The sequence below is a fragment of the Nomascus leucogenys genome, chromosome 1a (genome assembly GCF_006542625.1).
Source record: "Nomascus leucogenys isolate Asia chromosome 1a, Asia_NLE_v1, whole genome shotgun sequence".
NCBI classification, from domain to species: Eukaryota; Metazoa; Chordata; class Mammalia; order Primates; family Hylobatidae; genus Nomascus; species Nomascus leucogenys.
Window position 1 is genome coordinate 87422765 of NC_044381.1, and position 15318 is coordinate 87438082.

General features: G+C 38.2%; 1 protein-coding gene across 1 annotated transcript in view; it reads right to left on the bottom strand.

Annotated features, from left to right (window-relative positions):
* The window catches only part of SYNJ2BP (synaptojanin 2 binding protein), a 46075-nt gene continuing 30757 nt past the window's right edge, over positions 1–15318 (bottom strand). The window contains exons 3-4 of the mRNA XM_012504456.2: positions 3573–3668; positions 1–1038 (exon numbers count right to left, since the gene is read on the bottom strand). Coding sequence (XP_012359910.2) covers positions 898–1038; positions 3573–3668 — 237 coding nt within the window. The 3' untranslated portion in view covers positions 1–897. The remainder of the gene's footprint in view (positions 1039–3572; positions 3669–15318) is intronic.

Here is a 15318-nt window from a genome sequence, read left to right on the forward strand (position 1 = left end):
TTCTTCTAAGATTTTTAATTAGTTGCTTCAGTTATTACATTTTTTTCTATTTTTCTTTTTAAATAGAGATGAGGTTTTGCTATGTTGCCCAGGCTGGTCTCGAATGCCTGGACTCAAGCAATCTCCCACTTCAGGCTACCAAAGTGCTGGGATTTACAGGCATGAGCCACCTCTCCCAGTCTCAGTTATTATTTTAATAAATGAGACTGAACGTCCTCTTATAAGGCTCACTCCCTTGTTCCTACTACATTTGCTCTGTAAGTATCTCTTTAAATTCTTCAGTTAAGATCATCCCTTTTATCAGAAACCTAGACACCATAAAGTAGCTTTCTCACCTTTAATTCTCCATAGGTATCACTATTATACTATAATATTTGCACATGTATGTGTATATATTTGCTTTTTTTAAAAAGTAAAAATGCTCTTCTCACTCTCCTTTGTCAGATATAGGCACCCAGGTATGTAGTTAGAAATTAAATAAAGGCCACAATAACTTCCCAAGGAAGATCATTAAAAAGGAAAATCCTTTCTTCCTCTAATACCACATAGCTGGCCTTTATGGCATGCCAGCTAAGAAAAAAGGTATCGCCTATGGTGACAGGAAGACTTAATCTTTCTCTCTTTGGGTTGTAGCTGAATTTCTATCGAAAGTCCTAGTAAAATATATAACTCCTCATTTGTTCTAAGCAAGTCTTTTCTTCAGTTTTCCTTCAAACAATACCTTTACTTTCCCATTAGAATATGAAGAATTGGAGATTGTGAACAGCAAGGTTTGGGGTGGGTATCAGTCACTTCAAATCTGGCTACGCAGAGAGAGGGAAAGACATGGCAGAATAGCAGGCGTGGAGGGTGAGTGAAATGTATCTTCATTGGGAGTATTGAAAGAGAGCAAGTTTTTCAAAGTTGTTGCCGGTATCTCATGAAAGCCCAGGCTGCTACCATGGTGAGGGCAAACACTGGCACCAGCACCATAAATATGGGAATACCACTTGGGTCCCCTTCACCTCGATGTCCTATAGGTCCATTCTGCACCTGTAACTGGAAGGGAAAGAAAAATGTTAACTCTAGTGACTAATGTGTGTTTGCAACTGAAACGCCCAGGTTGATACATCACCTGGGTTTGTAGACTCTAGACCACCCAAAACTGTAACCCCCAGCAAAACCTAGCAGAAGGAGTCCTCTCTTTGTCCTGAGCTGATGCATCAGTGTCACAGGATCTTTGGAAAGAAAATAGGTCTGATGGGGAGGCATTTAACCTTGCTGACCTAAAGGGACCCCTGAGGGCAAGTCAGGTAATTTCTGTTTCTGTACTGCCTCTACCTTGCTATTTGTGTATCGTATCAGGAAAATGACATGAGATAAAACCTATGATCTTATAGGGAACTTGGATATTACTTGGTGAGGAAGAAAGGGGATCTTTCTGGAAATGTTTACTTAGATAATCAGTCATCAAAATGTAGTAAGAGCAGATGTGGGCAATGTCAACATAGGTGCAATACCAACATACGTCCAATGCCGTTACTTGAAATATGCTTTCAAAATCTCAGAAGGCACCCAACTCCCTCCAAAGATGGGGTTTTGCCCTTCATCTGCTCATTTCTAATACTAGAGAGAGATGAAGGTGAATCTATATGAAACAGATGTAAAAAAGCAAAAAAGAAATTATATCCCAGTGGTTATAATTTTCTATTGGCTAAGTGTTTCCTTTTGAGGCTGGATGGTCTTCATTCTAGTGATGGTTTTCAGGGTAGCTCTTAATATCAATTTTTAGTGGCTAACTTGCAATAATTATGGCACCATCGTATTTCAGTTAGAGTTAACTTCCTCATTACAACTCATAAAACTGACACTTCAATCTGAAAGGCAAGACTGCATGAAATAGCACTATACCCTCTATTCCACCTCTACATTTTTCATTCATTTGCTGATGAGCTGTCCTGAGAGGACATGCTCAATAGGAAGCCATGGTTTTTAGGGCTAGGCCAATTCCCTCAACATAAGGGTCTTTTTTATTAGGAATTATTTATGGATGTTTCCTTAAAAGTGAACACTGGAAATAACTTCTCACATACCTTCCAAAAGAACTGTAATCATATTGAAGTGTGTCCCTATATTTACTTGTTTTTATCTACTGCACAAATGCTCCCATGCTTTAGAAAGTGAAGAGCCAAGGCAGAAGCAACTGATGACCAATATTGTCTCTTATTAACCTGTTTTCTAATCCATTACACCCAGATTCTGCTTGCAACTGGTTGTTTTCTCAGGTATCTTTTACATTCTGCCTTCTCTACTTTTTTAGGAACTCCTCTAAATGTTCTTAAGCTTCTAAATCCTTAGCCACTGAGTGAGGAAAAGAGTGCACCTACTTAAGAAGCAGCAAATTGATTTAATTTAAAGGCGCATGGAACCTGTCTTGTGAATACACTCAGAAATTCTCAATGCTATAGGAGGAATTATATCTACCCAGGCTTCCCTTTACATCATTACCCAAATTATAAAACACTAGGAAATAAGAAACAGATGCAGGGATAGGTGCTGCCTTGACTGAAGTCTGAATTCCATTTCCTTTTTGCTGGAGTTCTCCTATGAACACTAAAGATTTGGTTAAGAGGATCACCAAGTTGATAAAGGAAGGGTTCATGGCAGTGACAGGGAAAAGCATATACTGGGTACCAGAAAACCCACCATCTTTGTAGTGTTTTATCAAATGGTTTTATAAATAAGTTTTCAAGGGTAGACATATGGTTCCTTCCCTACCAAAAAGTAAAATTGGCTATGTTTACCATCTTTTTAATTAATTAATTAATTTTCCATTGGTCCATGTCACTCTTAAAATTTTTTATTTATTTTTATTATTACTATTTTTTTAAGAGATGAGGTCTCTCTATGTTGCCCAGGCTGGTCTTGAACTCCCGGGCTCAAGCAATCATACCACCTTGGCCTCCCAAAGTGCTGAGAGTACAGATGTCAGCCACCACACCTGGCTTTTCTTTAATCATCTGTTTTAATTTGGTTGTCAAGCTTTATCTTTAAGGCATATTATCTTGAAGCAAGGACCTCGGTTATAAGCCATACTATTGTGAATTTCTCTTTTTTTTCTTTTCTTTTTTTTTTGAGACAGGGTCTCACTCTCTTGCCCAGGCTGGAGTATAGTGGTATGATCTTGGCTCACTGCAACCTCCACCTCCTGGGCTCAAGCAATCCTCCCACCTTAGCATCCCAAGTAGCTGAGACTACAGGTGTGCACCACCCTGCCTGATTTTTTTGTATTTTTAGTAGAGATGAGGTTTTGCTATGTTGGCCAGGCTGGTCTTGAACTCCTGGCCTGAAGTGATCCACCCACCTTGGCCTCCCAAAGTGTTGGGATTACAGGTATGAGCCACCGTGCCTGGCCTGAATGTCCTTCAATGATAAGCAGAAGTACCAATGGACCCCTCCCTTTGCCTGAGAAACTTCAGGGGAGTGAGGGTAAAACAAACAAAAAGCAACACTGAAGATTACACACATTGGGTTTATTCAGAAGTACAGTGCAAAAGCCTGGTGCCAGGTTTCTGGCTCGAAGTGATACCTACCCTGTGCTGCACTCTCAGAGACACAGCATAGCCTGCATTACGAAAGAGGTCTACAGCATCCTGGTGCAGCAGGTTCTTTAGGTCTTGGCCATTTACCTGTCAAAACACCAAAGAAGAGTAGTAAGAAAGGAAGAAGGCTATTGTAAGGCAACAATTTATTTTCAAATGGCCAAACTTTAAATAACAAACTCCTTCAGAGCAAATTGCAAGAACTAGGAGTATGGGCAAAGTTACTTAGAGCTCAGAACTTAGAACTTTTTTCATTTTCAAAACTATGTTTTCCTAGAACTGAAGTTCCACAGGCCATCTGAAGAGAACCTAGGTAAAATAAAAAGTGGTCTCTCCTTCCTCTTAGCTTCTATGCCTGTCTCGTTTTGACACTTGGGAATCTGTTACTGTATTAGTATTTCTTCCATGAGCATTAACCTGCTTCCTTACAGATAGCATGGTCTTCCAGGTTACCACCCTATCCTTTATATTCCTAAGCCCTGGCATTGCCAGCTACAACTGTAGAAATATAACTCTATGAAACTCTCCACCAATTTATTTTGATGTGGTATAAATCTATACTAGCCCATTCTATTGGGCTTTTCATAATGAACAACTTTCTGTGATTCCATGGATATTCCTATCCATTATATCCAAATTAGTAGTCAATTTTTAATCAAAATTTAGTAAATACCATATTCCTGTGAATGATATAAATCCTTAAAAAAATTTCAATGTAGGTCACTCCTACCACTTAGAGGTGAGAGATATGAAGGAATACTTGTATTAATACTTTTTGCAGTTAGGAGCGACATCAGCCACAAGTAATTATCTATCCTATGCTGTATTCAGTGGCACGGCACAGCACACTTAGTGCAAGATTACATATCTTTTGTACATGTCAATGTCATCATTAACAGTAGCAGTGATAAGAACATCTGATATATTTATTTTGATAGGTTCTGTACTTTACATACATTATCTCATTTAATTCTCACGATAACCCTATGAGGTAGACATTATTTTTATCTCGTTTCCACAGATGAAGAAACTTGAAGCTCAGTGAGATTTGTGTTGGAGCTAGGGCTAGGATTTGTAAATAATGAAAGAAAGATCAAAGTGTCCTTGCATTTCACTGTTCCTTCTGCACTGTTATTCTTCCATCTTGACTCACCAACTATCCTCTGCTCCGCTAATGTTCAAGTCACTCCCTTATTCAACTCTCTCATTTTCCTTGTCACAATCTTCCCTCTCCAAGGCATTCATAATCTTCCCTCTACTCTCTCTCTTGCCAATACACTTGGCGAATGAATCTACCAACACTTCTGCCCTATAGACAGTCTATCTTTGTAAACCAATAGTTTCCAACTCCATTCCACTTCAGTCACCAATTGACATAAACTTAGACTTCAATATTAGACATGCTTCAGCTCTAATATCTCAAACTCTTAAAAACCTGACAATAATTTCCACTCTTTTCACACTTTCTATTCATCTACTGAATTTCCTCCTTGTAACCTTTTTAGACTTTACTTGCATCCTTGCCCATCTAGGAGTTCCTGCTGTAATTTCAACAAAGCACTTGGTAAATCATTAGAATCCTTTGTCCCCATGATCTTCTGCCATCTTTCCAGTCCTGGGCCATATTCTGCAATACTTTTCTTGCCATAATTGAGTTGAATATTCTGGGAGAAAGGTATATTCTGGGAGAAAGGTATATTCTCATTCTCCACCATAGACCTATGCTAGCTGACTCCTGCTCATCCTTAAAACCCCTTCTACTCATTTACTGAACTCCTTAATAAACACACAGTGATAGCTGTTCCAGTCCTTTTTCCACCACCATCTCCAACCCCAATTCTACCTCTCTCCCTAGATGATTCCTTTATCTTTTGTGAGAACACCAAGGATTTCTGATAAATGCTTTCTACATTTTCTTTCCTTCTCCCTCAAAGTTTCTTTACATCTTCTCACTACTCCTTTCCCCTAGACGCTGAATTAGATCTATTTCCTTTTCAAGGTGAAATCATCCACTGATGATCTTGATCATACTTCTTCTAGCCTCCTTACAAAACTCACACACTCTGTCCTCTTGATTACTTATTATCTTTCTCTGCTCCTTCTCTCAACTAAAATTATACACCTCTATAAAGAAAACAATACAACTATTTCTTGGAACCCATTATCACTCTCTTCCCATCTTCTTTCCTCTTTCTTTGACTGCAAAATTTGTTCTAAGAACTGTTTGCATGCACTACCTCTATTTCTTCAGCATTCATTCTCTATTCCCCTGTAATCTCACAATGTATGAGGTAGAAGGGAAGAACATGTTTTTCTAAAGGTCACCAATGACTTCAATCACCAAATCCTATAGCCCTCTTTGTCTTCAGACCACCTCCTCCCTTTTGTAATTTTCTCCTATCTTGGCATATGAACACTTAGCATTCTTAGTTCTTAAATTATTCCTTTCTGGATTTCCTCTTCCCTTTCTTTCTCCTTAAGGTGAGTCAAGGTTGTTCAGTGTCAATCCTATCTTCTTTCTTTCTCTCCCACTGTGAGCTTTAACAATTTCAACCATAATGTGTAAGATAACTCCCAAATTTGTATCCCTACTTATACTTCTGGATTTGCCAGTTTCTTGCTGGATGTCTATACCTGTATATTCTGCTAGACCCTAATTCAACATATCCAAAACCTCTTTATACTTCCCACAAAAATCAGAATACATACCTTGCTTCTTATTGCCACTATCATTCCTTCAAACTTTTTTTTTTGAGACAGAGTCTTGCTCTGTCACTCAGGCTGTCACAGTGGTGTGATCACGGCTGACTGGAGACTTGAACTCCTGAGATCAAGTGATTCTTCTGCCTCAGCCTCCCAAAGTGCTGGGATTATAGGTGTGAGACATTGTATCCAGCCCAGGCTAAATTTTTGATAATAGTTTTAAACTCTCTCTCTGCTGTCAACCTTCATATACAATAGATTGCCAAATTCCACAGTCCAACACCATGACATCTCTCATATAGTATTTTCTTTTCTATTGCCTATTTTAGGCTGTTGACACTAAAAATAAAATAAAACCTTGGGACCCCAATCCACTATGTCAAAAGAAAAAATTAAGCTGCAAGCTGAGTCATGCAATAAACTGCTTTTCCTTTTGTTCCTAAGCATATAGCTACAGATAACAGGTTAAATATCTCCACAGGTAATTACTCTACGTTCACCTTATCTTATGTAAAGTCCCAACTTACTAAGCAAAAGAAAATACATAATTGACCATTCCCTTGCCTGCTCCTTTCGTGGATTACCATACCTTCCCCCTTTGCTCTTCAGCCTACTTTTCCCCTTTAAATATTAAAGCCCTCAAAATCATCTTTGGAGAAAGGTACATACCTGTCTCCCAGGCGTGTCCTTAATGTTGGCAAAAGAAACTTCAATCAATTTATAAGACTCTTGGTTTAAAATACTCTTGGTTGAACTACTGTGATCACTTCTCTCTGATTTACTTTTCTCTAGGTTGGAACCGATTCAAACACTAGGTCTCCAGATTAATCTTCCTAAAGTACAATTCTGTTAGTACCACTTTACTACACAAAAAACAAAAACAAAATTGGGGAGCAAGGAAAGAGTACATACCTCGTTTCTTATGCTGACATGGAAAGTCTTCCAGGTAATGGCTCTAACCTATCTTCTCAGGTTAATCTCTATTTCCTTTCCTATATCCTATACTCTAGCTAAGTCACATAACTCACTGACTGGGACATAAAATACATTTTTTACCTTTATACCCGTGCTCAAACTGTTATCTACCACCTAAATGCCCTTCCCTTTTAAAAAATTCTATTTGTCTTCCAAGATTGATCTTTAAAAAGGATCAGACCTGCTGCCTACAGTGTAGAAATGAATACAGTTTTCTAGTTGAGGGACTTTAATTTCATGTTAATGCCTTGGTTTTCTTGGTAGATATGCTGTAGGGAAAGAACTTCAGGATTTCTATCACTATCACAATGAATTCTCAATGACTCAATTTGCTAGTTAACTCCTGGGAGACAGAATAGGTGTGAGATTGCTGACTGTCATGAGAATGCTCACTTAAGTAATCTAGCTCACGTGATAGCTGTATTTCTCATTATAAAGAAGTAAGTATTTTCTTTAGAGGCAGAAATAAGTTAATGATGCAGTCATGTCAATGAATGCCAAATAATGTCACAGCTCAATATCAGAGCCAAGGTTTCATAGTAATATAAATGCAAATGAGATAATTGGGTCACTATATTAAATGGTAGAAATACTGGGCTTAAAATAACCTTTGCCATAGTAGTCAGTAATAATTGCAGAGAATTATTGAACATAACCATGTCTGGAGCTGTCTGTTCATCTTACATGTATTAACTCATTTAGTCTTCACAATAGTTCTGTAAGTTAGGAACCCCTATTTTATAAGTGATAAAACTGAAGTGTAGAGAGGCTATCCATTTATCTATGAGCAAACAGAATGAAAGCAGCAAAGCCAAGGATTCAAACTCAGGCATTCTGGCCCAAAAGCCTTCACTTTAAAACACTAACCTATATGAATTTACACGGCAAGCAAGGATTTTATTTCAGCAACGTATTACTGCCTATCACATATATGTTGTAAATTAAATTTTTATTGGTTTTGCCATTTAGTTTGTATTTAATGTTACACATTTAAAAAGGGTTAGAGTTGAGGCCGGGCATGGTGGCTCACACTTGTAAGCCCAACACTTTGGGAGGCCAAAGCGGGTGAATCATGAGGTCAGGAGTTCGAGACCAGCCTGACCAATATGGTGAAACCCCGTCTCTACTAAAAATACAAAAATAAGCCAGGTGTGGTGGCACACACCTGTAGTCCCAGCTACTCAGGAGGCTGAGGCAGAAGAATCACTTGAACACGGGAGGCAGAGGTTGCAGTGAGCCAAGATTGTGCCACTGTACTCCAGCCTGGGCAACAGAGCAAGACTCTGTCTCAAAAAAAAAAAAAAATAATTAGAGTTGAATAAAAACAAGGTATTTATATATTAATATTACTATTCATTTGTATATACTTATGTAGCATTAAAATTAAAAAAGCAATTTAGTTAGGTGCCACTTCATTGACAAGGCCTTTCTAGATAACATCACTAGATATGACTGATTTACTTCCTTGAATACTCTGTAACTCTGAATACTATGCAACTACATACTTTGAATACTATGTAACTCTCTTAAAGTCCAAATTGAACTCTGCCTGATCCCACTTTACATTCTACTGTAACTTCAAGATATATCTCAGCTGATCATTATAACTCTACAATAGCTAAGAGAACTTTGTACACTTGAGCATAATAAATAGCACATGCTTTCCTGAAGTTTGGCTGCAGAGTGCACCCTGAAAAAGCCATAAATACACAAAGCCTGACTGACATAATCTCAGTACTACATAAAGCTGCAAGGGCTGGATTCTAATAGTAGCTTTACCTGCCAATGATTCAGTGTGTAATCCTGCCCCTCCATCTGAGTCTCCTTCTGCTAACAGGGAAGAAAGACATTGGTACATCAGGCAAAAGAAGATGCTATAAAGGGCATAGGCCAGTTAAGCCAATTATGCCTTTCAACCCTCCTAGTTAAGGCTAAAGGTATTCTAATTTAAGAGATGTTATTCTAATGACTACTTTAAAACCCCAAATAAGAGACCTTTTAGAAACGCAAAGACCTTTCTTAGGGAACCCTTTCTCATCCTTTACCCAAGGTAAACCAGCCCCTAAAACATGTCATGATTACGACTTTCTCCCTTGACAATGTCATTTCTACTCCAAAATTGAATTTGCTCTCCAATACTGACATCCTCTAAGCATTTTTAGATTCCAGCTGCTCAGTGACTAACCACCAAGTTCTGTATATTTCACCCTTAAATATCTGTGGAATCCACTCTTTTTATTACCATCCTTACTAACATAGACCAGTGGTTCTCAAAGTGTGGTCCCACTACCAGCAGCCTTAGCATCACCTGGGAACCTGTTAAAAATGCAAATGTTTAGGCCTCATCCTAGCTGCACTTTAACACGCCTTCAAAGTGATTCTCAAGTCTGAGTTAGTTCTTACCTAATCTGCCTGAAACAGTCTTTTAACTGGTCTCCACTCCCAGACTACTTCCCCTATTTAATATACCCCTTTCTACATATCCCTTGCATCTACAGATTTCATTAGTACTTTTCCATTCACTGGAGTAGTAATTTTTCAAATATTGTGAAATAATCCAGTGGGTCAAGACCAGTTGTTTAGCTGGGCACAGTGGCTCATGCCTGTAATCCCAGCACTTTGGGAGGCCGAGGCGGGCGGATGACGAGGTCAGGAGATCGAGACCATCCTAGCTAACATGGTGAAACCCTGTCTCTACTAAAAATACAAAAAATTAGCTGGATGTGGTGGCGGGCGCCTGTAGTCCCACCTACTCGGGAGGCTGAGGCAGGAGAATGGCGTGAACCCGGGAGGCGGAGCTTGCAGTGAGCTGAGATTGCGCCACTGCATTCCAGTCTAGGCGACACAGAGAGGCTCTGTCTCAAACAAAACAAAACAAAAAACAGTTTTTATTTTTTAAAAAGTGACATTAAAAGAAAACAAAATATCAAAATTCATCACATATAGAAAAGTATTGTTGTGTTAAACTTTTGCTTCAAATACACACACACACTTATTTGATGAATAGGAAATGTATGTCGTTCCTGTTATAGGTTATAATTTAAGAGGTTTGAAAAACACTTGCCTACAGCAGTGGTTCTCAAACTTTACTGTGCACAGGCTCACCAGGGGATCTCATAATGCAGAGTTTGATTCTGTAGGTCTGGGAAGGGCCCTGAGATTCTGCATTTCTAACAAGCTCCCAGGTGATGGCCAGACTGCTGGTCCTTGAACCTCACTTTTAGTACCAGGAACTACTCGGCTGAGTAATCCCAGAATTAACTTGCTACTTCAGCTTCCTTAACTCATGACATAATAAGGTTTATTGAACCTAAGATATGGCAGATTTGCAATGTGCTAGAAAATTTTGCTGACTCTGAAGTTTCAGAGAATGAGCATGGTGTTGTTCTAGTTAACTGATGAGGAAACATACTTTTTTTACTTTAACTCTGGTTGTTAGCGTGTTAAAATGTGTTTCCTATTTCCTGCCTTATGAAATCAGCTGATTTAAAATTAGTTTTCTTTGATAAAGAATTTTGAATTGCCTCAGGATAATCTAAAACAAGATCTCTGACTTGTAAATGTAGAAACATAGAGAAAGAATGGGCTCAATTTAATAAGCAATAGATGTGAGAATATACTCTGGATATTGTAATTTTTTACTAAGATCCTACAATGAACCACATTTTTTCATCTCTTTTTTCATCAATTTTTGAAGAAACCATAAAAATAGATTATTTAGATCCAATCCAAAAAAGTCAGTGTGTTATAATGGAGGGGTTAATTCACGGAACTAACTTATTAGATGCTTACTCAGGGCCAGGTACAGGACTAGATGCTGGAGATAAAGAGATGATAAGGCAAAGACCCTTCCCTGGAGGTATTTTATTTAAAGAATGCTGCTGTATATTTCAACATCTCTGCAGCTGATTGGATGGGGGTTTCTGCTGGGTCTTTCTCACTGATTTCTAAGGTAAGGGCAGAGACCAGTGTTTCATTTTCTTTGTAACTTTCCACAGCACTTGGCACAGTGCTCTGAAGGCCATTAAGTACAATAGTTGATAAATGTTGATGACTAATCAACTCTTTCATTCACCAAATTAAAAACTGTACTCACACAGAATATGAAATGAAGCTGGCTAATGGCTCAATCTGTGCCATTTTGTTATATAAGGGGTTTGTTCCATGTTAAAATGGAACATTCAACTGTGTAGTATGACCAGCTACGTCACCCTTAGCTTAATAAAAATGTCATGTTCACTGAGGAATGACTATTCTTCACCTGCCTTCATTTAGGCAGACACACAAGGAATGAGAAACTTAAAGTTTACTTTTCTAAAAATAAAAATAAAATTATCCCAGGTTCCATAATGGTTTATTATTGCAACCTATTCTAATAATAAACCATTCTCACCAGCATACACACACAAAATGAACCATGGGTGAGGAATTTCCAGCCTTCATAATAGCCATTTTTATTTCATGGTTGTCAGATGCAACATGGCCTTAAAAATCATTTACTGTCATTATTTAAGAAAATTTATTTTTCTTTCTTAAGTTTAAATCATCTACAGTGATCATAAAAAATGAAATTTCACTTTTGATGAGAAAGAGGAAACTACTTTTTTTTTTTTTTTTTTGAGATGGAGTCTTGCTCCGTTGCCCAGGCTGGAGTGCAGTGGAGCGATCTCGGCTCACTGCAAGCTCTGCCTCCCAGGTTCACGCCATGAAACTACATGATAAACCATGCAGTTATTTAATTTTAGAACTTGAAAGCAAGATAATATGTGGGAATTACTTGGGGAGAATGAAAAGGTTAAATTAATAGCTAATAATAACTCCAGGAAATTTACATGTCACATAAATGTTACTTAAATCAGCTATCTAAAATAGATATGTGCTAAGGAAGAGATACATTTTTAGTTTATCTAGCAAACATTACTAGGGGAAAAATGGGGCATATTTTACAACATGGAGAAATAACCTATGCATGGAGAATAGGGAAATACATAAAAACTAAATGGGAATTTAGACTAATACATAATTTAGCATCATTTTTATAGAGACTTCAAAGCCAATAATAAATGAATACTTAAGTACATTTCATAGTTATGGCCTAGAAGTTCACTTAAGGACAGAGAGGGAATAGGATGTCACAGGTAAGTGATGGAACAGGCTGTTTCATAGTATTTCTTAAGGAATGGGATCTAGAAAGAAGAATTTTGAAGCAAACTCTTGTAATTCTCACATGTCATGCGAGGGACCTGGTGGGAGGTGACTGGATCATGGGGGCCACTTCCCTCATGCTGTTCTGGTGATAGTGAGTTCTCATTAGATCTGGTTGTTTGATAAGTGTCTGGCACTTCACCTTGTGAAGAAGGTACTTGCTTCTCCTTCGCCTTAAAACCATGATTTTAAGTTTAAACTTAAAACTTAAAACCATGATTTTAAGTTTCCTGGGGCCTCCGCACCCAAGTGGAACTGTGAGTCAGTTAAACCTCTTTTCTTTATAAATTACCCATTCTCACGTAGTATCTTTATAGCAGTGTGAAAACAGATTGATATACCCCCTGACATGTCTTCTATCTCTGCCTCTCCTTCCCCTGGCTTTTCCCCTCTCTTCTTTTGCACGCCTCCTCCTTAAATGGCCAGAACATAAACATATCATTCCTCGTAACATATCTTTGTAATATTTAATATCTTTTTACATCTTTATATTTCTTATATTTTGGTAAAGTAAAATCCTCTTTGCTATAAATTTAGACATCTACTTTTCTCTTCATTGACATTTATCTCCCATCATTTATCAGCAGCCCCAGCCCTTTTTTAAAACTGGAGAGGCCTTTCAATAATTTCTCTGTGAGGAAATGGTCCACATAAGTTTCTCAACTTGTATCTAATAATTTGTTTTCCACTGAGGTTTATTTCCTTATTTCTGATTCTACCCTTTATAGAAAGATGAATTTCAGTTTTTATCTTTATATTATTTTATTTTATTTTATTTTGAGATAGAGTCTTACTCTGTCGCCCAGGCTGGAGTGCACTGGCATGATCTCAGCTCACTGCAACCTCCGTCTCCCAGGTTCAAGCGATTCCTGTGCCTCAGCCTCCTGAGTAGCTGGGGGACTACAGGCGCGTGCACCAAGGTGCGTGCCACCATGCCCAGCTAATTTTTTGTATTTTTTTTTTTTAGTAGAGATGGAGTTTTGCCACGTTGGCCAGGCAGGTCTCGAACTCCTGGCCTCAAGTGATCCACCCTCGTCGGCCTCCCAAAGTGCTGGGATTACAGGCATGAGCCACTGTACCTGGGCTAATTTTAGTTTTTATATAAAACCATACATGGAATCTACTATTAATTCACCATGTAACTTTTGTCTTTAGGATAACTAATCCTAACTCCTCATTTACCTTTTAGGAGCCAGTATAACAGTATAACATAGTGGTTAAAAAAAAGGCTACAAATTCAGACAAACCAGTTTGAGTCCCTTGCTGCTCACTAGTTGTGTGACCTTGGGCAAATGGCTTGGGCACAATAATCATGCCCACCTCATAGGGTTACTATAATATTAAACAAAATAAATCTCAAGTTCTTAGCATGTTACCTGATATTTAGTGCTCAAATACTTCTCACCATTCTCATTTTGCAATAATCTACCTTTAACCAAAGCTTTTAAAATAATACAGCTCTCTTCTTTCTCTTCTTAACTCCTATACTATTCTTTATCCACAGAGCCCAGGTTCCAGTGTTCTGAGGATAATGTAATTTATGTGTCAAAATATTAAGCTGCATAGATTCTAACTACATGCTACACCTTTATTTTAACAACCCACTCTCAGCGTTTCCTTACAGTACCACTGCCAAGTTGATTCATATGGATGAATGTCTTTCCCTGGGAGCTAAAGGAAATAATCTGCTTCTAAACTTTTCACTATCCTTTTGAGAAGACAGGTATATTATCACTGTCTCCATCTCACTGATTAATAAACAGGGTCTAGGAGAAATTTAATGGACTGAAGAGAGGCAAAATAGTCAATGAGAAGGACTGAAATACTGCGGTGCTTGATACTATATTTATGTTATGGATCAGCGAGGACACATGCTTAGACATTCTTGAGCTAATTTAGGTGGCTCTAATAGCTACTTGTTCTGATTTTCTTTCTTTTTGGGTGACTAAGTGGAGTCACAGTCTTCCTGAAGAGGCATTCAGAACCATACTGCTGAGCCTGATCACTCAAATACTCAGATGCCAAATGAAGAAAAAGTGGCTGTTCTCTCTCTCTTTTCCTTTGTATCTCTGCCTTCAGGTTCTGCTACCAAATGGGCTTCATGGCAGAGAGGTGTTCAATAAGCTGGCAACTAAGAAGAGTAAGAGATTTCACACATATGACCTTTAATCACTAATCACCTGAACTGCATGAGAAGTAATGTGAAAGGGAAAATTCAAATGAAACTATATAGCAAAAAATTTTTAAGGGATGAAGCTAACTCATTATAGAGGTACGTTCAAAATCATGTCTCTGAGACCAATACTCAATTCTGCCAATCAAGACTTCTCCCGTCTGTACTTCATTCATTTATTTCAACCTTTTCCCAACGTGGCCATCCTGCCCTATTCAGTTCTAAAAGAAAACAGGGAATAGTTTTCTCCTCTTCAGACCATGGGCTTATGGCCCATCTGGAGAGGATAGGGCTTCAGAAGCCCTGTCCTATTTCAATTTCCTTGTATTTAAGTCTAGCCCTTTGAAGCCAGCTCTCCCAAGAATATTCTAGATAATGTCTCACCCCCTCAGCATCCATTTTTTATACCAATCATCTGTACTGTTTCCATACAAGTAATAAGTTGGCCATTTTTCACTAGCCCTGAAGATTAATAAAAAAAGAAATTCTACAGAATAATTATCTCCAACTATACTCCCTTATCCCCCAGCAACTGATAGTATCATAGGATTACTGTGGCCCATGGTAAGGTAGAGAAATGAACAATAGGGCCAGAGTTATATTTTGCATTTTAATAGTTTTGACTGTATGCTTGTTCTAATTTATCTTAAGACCTGAGGTCTGTGGGCCTATATTTATCAG